Source organism: Condylura cristata, unplaced genomic scaffold (assembly GCF_000260355.1).
Source record: "Condylura cristata isolate star-nosed mole 26May11 unplaced genomic scaffold, ConCri1.0 scaffold00012, whole genome shotgun sequence".
Classification (NCBI taxonomy): Eukaryota; Metazoa; Chordata; class Mammalia; order Eulipotyphla; family Talpidae; genus Condylura; species Condylura cristata.
Genome location: NW_004567113.1, coordinates 52,359,827 through 52,368,014, shown reverse-complemented (window position 1 = coordinate 52,368,014; position 8,188 = coordinate 52,359,827). Strand labels below are relative to the sequence as shown.

Genomic DNA, 8,188 nt, shown 5'->3' with positions numbered 1-8,188 from the left:
ATGTGGTCACCTCCGGGGCAGGCGGGGATCGAACTCATGCGGAAGCGGCTTTAGCCTCTCAGTGCTGTGCTTTAACCTGCTGCACCACCGGGGAGGGCCATTATCCCATTTTTTAAGAAGCGGAGCAATAGCTCCCTGTCGGTCTGAGACAGCAGCAGTCTGGAGACAGTGGAAAGCACTGTTTGCCCTGAGAACTCAAGTGTGGGGAGCGTTTCTATTCAAAACCATTTTTTAAGATTTATTTATTTATGCAAACAAGAACTGGGGTACAGGCCAGAAGTGTGGGGGTGGTGGTGAGAGGATTCACCAGAGAGAGTAGGGAGCAGAACAGGTGATCGACTGAAATACACTGCTGAAGGGAGCAGCGGGCAGACAGTCTGTCTGCCAGGCCATGTGAGTCGCTCTCCAGCCGGGGATCGAACTTGTGCTGCAGTGGCTGCCGATTGCTTCATAGTGCTGCGCTCAACCCGTGGGCCACCAGAGAGGCCCCAAATTCAAAACTTCTCTCCTTATCTTTTTAAGCTCCAAGCTCTAAGAAATGCCGTTCAGATGGACCTTAACCCAGCGAAAACTCACAAGTCTCTCGACACAACCCAAAAAGTCATCAACGAGTATAAGTCTGAAATTCGGTGAGTAAATCTTATAATACGACTGTTTGTTCTCATTAGGTGTGCATTTGTTGACTTTATTTATTCAAAGCTTTGCTGAACATATTGAATATATGTGAGTTCAGCCAAATGAGATCATGAGGTATTCTCATCCTGTTCACACCAAATTTGACCCCCACGAAAGGAGTGAGGCTGTGGGCGAGGGTGATGTGCAGACTCTGCTGGTGGAGACCAGTCCTTCCCGCCAGACACAGGCAGCGTGGCACAGACAGGCTCACCACGCAGACAGTGCCGGTGAGCTGGGGCCCAGCAGTTCTGTGTCAAATGCCCAATGCCAGGAAGCTCTGTGCAGGTGTGCGTGGAGACCTGTGCAGATTTCACAGCCTCACGGGCCAGACAAGGCACCGGAAAGAGCCCACACAGGGATGAGCCCAACCACAGTGGCGGGATACAAACGAGGCAGCGCTGGGATTCTCGCGATGTGATGGGAGACGCTGCTGCAGAGCTCCAGGCCACTCACATGCCTGGACGTGTACAGGAGCACACACGTGACCCACACAGACGGAGGCTCACACTCCAGTTCCCTCCTCCAGGCGGGGTGGAGGCAATGCAAGGTCTTCACAGTACTGTGTCGTGTTACCCCACATACCCAACTTCTGGCAGGCGCTGGCCACCCTTGCTGTCTCCGCTCCACTCCCGTCCTTCCCTGTCCCCTGTCCCTGCGCCCACCTGGCTCTGAGGCTCATGGGACCACAACCAGGCATCTCTGCATTGCTCAGCAGGAGGGAGCCTTGGCCCACGTGACCAAGAAGTAGCTTCCTGGAAATAGGAACCCTCCAACAGTCCTATGAGGTGGAACCTACTAGGCGCCCTGGTTTACAGATGAGACATGGAAAAGTTAAGTGTTGTAGCTTCCCCAAGGCCAGCTAGTAAATAATAGAACCAGGACCTAACCTGACTGGTCTGGTTCTAACATCGGTGCTCTTAGCCACAATGCTCTATTGCTCCTCAGGAAGAATGTTCTCTATGCTAGCTCATCGCTCTGTTGCTTGCTGAGGTCTTCAGAGAGCTCTGAGTCTTGGCCACCCAACCTCTAACCGGCTATCCTCTTCCACTATCTTCCTTTCCCACAGCCACCAGTTGAAGGATTAGAAACCTAGAGCTCTGTGTTCCTGTACCATCTCCATGGACTAAGTCATCGCAAGCACAAGCTCCACACTCAGGCCTTCCTCCCCAAATTCAGGAGCTAGCTCATGAAACACAACCCCATGGTTTTCCTAGGAAATGTCTTAGGCAAATCCCACACTGCAGTAGGCATTTGTCTGTGTCTTGAAAGAGCTACACATGTCCCAAGAGCAGGAGCTATGAACTCCCCTATCTCCTAGACACATCGCAATCCCCTGGGGTGACACTGGGTGTTGCTCAAGAAATAAATAATTGTCTAAAGAATTAATCAACTAATTGGTTATATAATTGAGCACTTAGGGGTCTGGGTTTGATTGTTTTCTCTTCCTGCAGAGAGCTTAAAATAAGGCAGTGAATAATTCCCAGACACCTTAGATATGCGCCCTAAAGGAAACAATATCAAATAAGTCTCTTAAAACAGGTTGGCATTGCCTTGCCTTGTCTTCAAATTTGTTTTGATATTTTGGTTTTCTAGGGCTTATTAAGAAAGACTATCACTAGCAAATTAGCTTTACATTCACTATTGCATTTTGAGCTTACTTTCTGTTTGCAAACAATAGAAGGCAACTTTCTAGTGTTACTTTCTAATATGTTCTTGTGTATTACTTTCTCTCTTGCAGACAAACAAGGAAACTGCGTGATGCTGAACAAGAGAAAGATCGAACGTTGCTTAAGAGCATCATAAAAGTCTGGAAAGAGATAAAGTCCCTTCGAGAGTTCCAAAGATACACGAATACACCCCTGAAACTTGTTTTGAGAAAGTAGGTTTTTCTCAAGGATTTAGTTTATTGGGCTTTATCAGGCATAAAGAAAGATGTATAGAACAGAGGTACAAATTTTAAAATCATTACAAATGAATAACCATTCCTCGGGTTCTCAGAAGACTGAGAAGCCCCCATGGCCGAGCCCAGATGCATCCCCTATGTCCTAGAAGTAACCATTTTCTGGAGTTTTCGGTTTTGCCATCTCTGTAATCCTTAGGACATACAGTTCTACATTGCTAGTGTTTGATTTTTAATTAAGTGAAAGGGCACTGTGGTACTGTGTTTGAGGTCTTCAGAGAGCTCTGAGTCTTGGCCACCCAAGACTCATTTACTTTATGGCATATATTTGCAGTTCATTTTCTTTGCTTTATAGTACTTCATTAGATGAATGTAACAAAATTTTTCTACATTTACTCTTCTGTGCTGGTAAGTATATTTTACTAGTGGATTTTAAATTTTTTTTATTGAAGTAACATGGACTTACAAAATGTTTTAGGTGTATAGATTATCATTCAATATCATGGTCTCCACCAAAACATCGAGTTTCCCTCCACCTCCATATAATTGATGTCCATTTTCCCAGTGATGGACATTTGAATTAATTCCATTTTCAACATTTGTAGACAATGGGTGCATGAAGACACATGGACTCAGGTACTCTAGAAATATACCTAGAAGTGGCATTGTGGAGTCTTAGAAGATGCACTTTTTCAAGTTAACATGGGGGTCCCAAACATTCTCCCAGCATTTTTACACCAGTGGAAGGAGTTGGGGGCACACATTTGCTGCCCCTCCTGAAGTCACCCAGCCAGTGACCACATAAGAGGCTCTACAGAGACGCCTCCCAGGACTAGAGCTGCACAGGACCCGCACAGCACAGTGTGGGTGATCTCCCGATGGGTGGCCCTGGCGGCAGTCTCGCCAAAGAACTCACAGCATCACCCACGGTCAAAAAAGTGATTTCAGGGAGTCGGTAGCAGCATAATGAAGCAGCTCCGCAGCCTGAATGAATGAAATAAGCATAGTCTAGCTGGTACTATGGGTCTGGGGAGTTCGTTCCCCAAGAGTGTTTGAGCGGTGGCTGCGCTCAGACTCGGCTCCCCTCACCACCGGTATTCCTGGCTAGTGACTCATTACCTCTCTGTGCCTGGCTCCTTGGTGCATAAACATGAATTATAAAAGTGCTGCCTCCGAGGCCGTGAGCTAGGGCAAACCGCTAGAAGAGCTTCCAGCTCTTAGCAAGTCCAAGCAGCGTTTGCTGTTACGATTCTCCAACTTGATTGCGGGAACTCACCACGACACTGTGCATTGTCTTCAAGGGAGAAAGTCGACCAGAAAGCAGACAGTGAGGCATATGAAGCAGAAATCCAGGCCGAAATAAGCGAGTTGCTGGAAGAGCAGATGGAGGAGCATGAGCGGCAGATGGCGGAGTACAGAGCCACGCTTCAGCGCTGGAAAGCCTGGAGGAGAGCCCAGGTCTGCCGGCCGCCACCGCCGAGGCAGGGCGAGCCAGGGAAGGCCAGGGCAGGAGCAGGGCAGCCGAGTCCCCTGCAGGCCTGGCGGGCTCCCTCCTCCCTCCCTACCTTCCCCCAACCTTCCTCCACTCCTCTCCAGCCCCCCACCCCCACTCCCGCCAGCTGGTACCCACACCAGCTGTTTTCTTAACTGGCCCTGTGATACCACTCTGGTTATTGGCGTGGACAACAAACAACAGCATAATCATGTATGTGTGTGTCCAAAGCTGTGCAAAACACTTAGCATAGCACACATATCAGCCCACTGAATGTGGAGCGTGGATGCTTCTGGGTTTCCTGAGGAAAAGCACGTAACTTTGTGAGCATGATTGCAAAATTGAACCCATGAGCAACAAGTAACAGATCGGGGTGCCTTGGCACGTCTTACTGCAGTTGCAAGATGTGTCCTGAGCCCCCCACCCCTCATGGTGCAAAGGGTTAAAGTGCAACGCAGTGAGGCTGTCCACAGCCACTGCAGCGTGGGTTTGATTCCCAGCCAGGGAGGTGACTTGGATCTCTCCTGACCCGCCCGCTGCTCCCCTCAGCAGTGTAATTCACCCGTTCTGCCTGTTCTGCTCCCTACTCAGTCTCTGATGAATCTTCTTGCCCCCACACTTCTGGCCTGGACCCCAGATGTTTCCAGAGCTATTAGAACAGTGGGTCAATGCTTTCTGGGCATCGCCTCATTTCAAAGCCCTGGAAAGAGGTCCTGAGGACTGTCCCCGTTTTGGGTTTGAGAAAACAGGCACCCACAGGTCGCCATCTCTGCAGCCTCCCCAGGTGGGCGCAGCAGTAGGATGCAGCTGGGTGGGCCTCCAGGACTGCCTGCATCTGAAGAATGCTCTTCAGTGAGGTTCGCTCTTCAGTGAGGTTCGCCTGTCTGACCCAAGGTTGCCTCTTACCCAACAGCGAGCCAAGAAGAAGAAAAAGAAACAAGCAGAGGAAGACCGCGGGGATGAGGAGCCGGGGGAGACTTCTCCCGAGGAGGGGCCGGCGAAACCCGTCCCTCCCGAGCGGGCAGATCAGGCGGTGATGGAGCAGCAGGTGAGGGAGCGAGCCGCCCAGAACAGGAGGAGGCCCGGGGAGCCCACGCTGGTCCCGGAGCTGAGCCTGGCGGGGAGCGTGACGCCCAACGACCAGTGTCCCAGGTGAGTGAACGCGGAGCCCACCATGAGGTCGACACGGGCAGTCACACGTGAACATGCTAGACGCTGGGTGAGCCCCTGCTGACAGCCAGGTGTGATGGGGCCTATGGCTGCCTCTGTAGGTAGCGCTGAGACTGAGCCACAGGAGACTGCAGGTGCTCGTAGTTCAGGTGATAGGATTCGGTTACCTAAGGCAGAGCCCCCCAGCCCACCCCCGCCGGCCCTCGGGAGGGCACTACCTGAAGTTGCCGGCAGGAGGCGCTCTTGCCAGCGGCTGCCTGCCTGACTTGTAATTTGGAGCCTTGATCTGTAACTGGCGGGTTCTGGGGTTCTGTCCGCTAGCAGCACCCCACTCCTAGCAAACACACCCAGGCTCCCCGTCGGCCCTTGATATCAGCTGCTCTGGAGCCCAGCTTCTCTCTTGGGAAACCTCGTGGAGCTTCCAAAGAAACTGGACATTCCCAAGAGGTCTTCAGGCCAGGCCGGGGAAGCATGGCTCCACGTTGATGAGATTAGCACCTCTTGTCGTTTGTATGTGATGCCTAAGACAGAAATCTGATTTAGCATATGCAAAGCTGTACGTAATCACAAAAACGCATTACATGCTCACCTCTTATATCACATAAAACATGTTCAAATGTCCTCTTTCTTTCCTGCACTTACAGAGATGGTTCTCAAAGGGTCGCCCAAGACCAGCAAGCAGCCTCAGCATCACCTGGGGAACTTGCTAGAAATGCACATGCCTTGGTCCCACCTGAGACCCAATCGCAAACGCTGGCTAGGGACCGAGAACTGTGTTCTCTTGCACAAGATGCTTTTGATGCACGTTAACACACCTGCGATCTACCCAAGGGCATCGGGAAGAGTAATCCATACCCCAACCCCAGGCTTACCTCGCTGTAAATAGACGGCAGGCGTGAATCCAGAGAATATCTTAGGCTATAATCTCTGCTATGTCCACATAGTACAGCAAGCCTTCAATGCAGCCAGTCACCCCTGGAGATAATTGGGACATGATTTAAAATCCTAAGTCTTCCTACTGCCTTAGCATCGGACATCTATTAATGCTCTAATAGTTTGTTTTAAATTGTAGCTTCTTGCACATGTACCCTCAAGTCTAGCATTAATATGCTAACATTGACAGACTATGCCCCAGCATCTAATTAGCTATTTCGAAGCATCAAAAGCCACGTCATGTAATTTATTTTTTTAAAACAATTTGACTGTTTCTTCTTCTTTTGTTTAAAGATTTATTTATTTATTTATTCATACAGAACTGGGGTACAGGCCAGAGGTGCAGGGGCGATGAGAGGCTTCCCCAGGGACAGAGTGGGGAGCAGAACAGGCAGATCGATGAAGTACACTGCTGAGGGGAGCAGCGGGCGGGTCAGGAGAGGTCTGCCGCGCCTCGTGGGTCAGCTCTGGGGCCGGGGATCGAACTCACACTGAAGTGGCTGTGGCTGGCTTGCAGTGCTGCGTCCTCATCCCTTGCACCACCAGGGAGGGCCTCATATAACTTATTTTATGGTCTGTTTCATCAAGGTAACATTGGTTTACAGCACTGTAGATGGTTTAGGAGTACAGAGTCTCACCTGTTCAGATGCTCTCACCACACACCCCACCACCAGGGAGTGCATGTTCTGTTATATTAAGCTCGGCCAGACCTGTAGCTGTTGGGGGAACAGGGAGTCCCCACCAGCGCACCTTGCTCTGTCGGGTGCCACGTGCCAGGCTCCGTCACGCCCCCCGGACCACTGTCCCCGTGTGTCCCACTGTGCAGGGTGGAGGTCTCTCGAAGGGAGGACGTCCGGCGGCGCTCTGTGCACGTGAAGGTGCTCTTCAACAACAAAGAGGTGTCCAGGACCGACAGCCGGCCGCTCGGGCCAGACTTCCGTGTTCACTTTGGACAGATTTTCAATCTGCAAATAGTCAACTGGCCGGAGAGTTTGAGCCTGCAGGTAGGCCGGCTCGTTCCAGACCGGCCCCGGAAGCAGCGGGTCCTTGCAGTGAGAGGTGGGCTCAGACCACCCCATGTCTGAGTCCCGATGGACACTCCGGGAGGGGGGAGGGGTCGGTGCCTCCTTGGCATGGCTGCCCTAAGGGTCTTGGCAAAGGAGCTCTGTTAACCACTGACTCCAGAAATTGCAGCTGGAGGGACCGTGAAGAGCCCAAGCGTGAGCGCCAGATGGGGTGGGGGTGGCCGGGATATGGGGCAAGGGGTCTCCGGTTCATTCGTGGGGGGATACTTCAATGTCAGTGTCCCCCAGGGCTCCGCACCATGTACCACAGAAACCAGTCACACCCTCCTCACGGCTGATGGAGGTAGAGCAGAGCCCTCCGATCGCCCCTCCACCTCCTTGACGTGGCTTCTCTGTGTCCATGGACACTGTCTTTGGACCTCGGCCACTCCTTCATCTCCAGCCTTCGCTAACTAGCTCTGTAAACACCCCATCTTCAAAGGTCATGCGTTTGGTTCTGAGACCTTGGCTCTAGAGGACACTGTCCATCGCTATGGTCTTAAGCTCGCTGCTCTTGTGGCAAACCCCCAGAGGCGGCAGAATCTGTGATACTGACAGCCTGTGGGTCATGTGGCGTGTTGGCCGCCTGCTCTCGGGCAGAACCACTGGTCCTCACCCACCGCTCACGGAGACAGTCTCACAGTCTCATTCCCAACCGCCACTAATGCCAGAAATGACCGCGTGTCTTGCCCGTTCTTTCTGCGCCCAGGCGTCCAGGCCAAGGCTCCCCAGGCTCCGTTCTGGGGCCTCTCTTCCTCTGTCCTCTTTGCCATGCGTATGGGGGAGCGGAGGGAGAGAGGCGCCGACTCTGCCGGCCTCTCACCTGGGCCCCACTGCGAGCTCCACCTTTATCTGAGCCTGCTGGCCTGTACGGGGATCAAGACGCCATTCCTGTCCCCACACCACATGCTTGGCACAGACAGGGTGTAACTGACCTCCGTGGGCGCCACTGAC

The 8,188-nt window shown here is 52.1% G+C and overlaps 1 protein-coding gene across 1 annotated transcript in view; it reads left to right on the top strand.

Annotated features, from left to right (window-relative positions):
* The window catches only part of CC2D2A (coiled-coil and C2 domain containing 2A), a 145,251-nt gene that overhangs the window by 110,683 nt on the left and 26,380 nt on the right, over positions 1–8,188 (top strand). The window contains exons 12-17 of the mRNA XM_012724039.1: positions 523–629; positions 2,414–2,554; positions 3,877–4,033; positions 4,981–5,219; positions 6,997–7,229; positions 7,944–8,102. Coding sequence (XP_012579493.1) covers positions 523–629; positions 2,414–2,554; positions 3,877–4,033; positions 4,981–5,219; positions 6,997–7,229; positions 7,944–8,102 — 1,036 coding nt within the window. The remainder of the gene's footprint in view (positions 1–522; positions 630–2,413; positions 2,555–3,876; positions 4,034–4,980; positions 5,220–6,996; positions 7,230–7,943; positions 8,103–8,188) is intronic.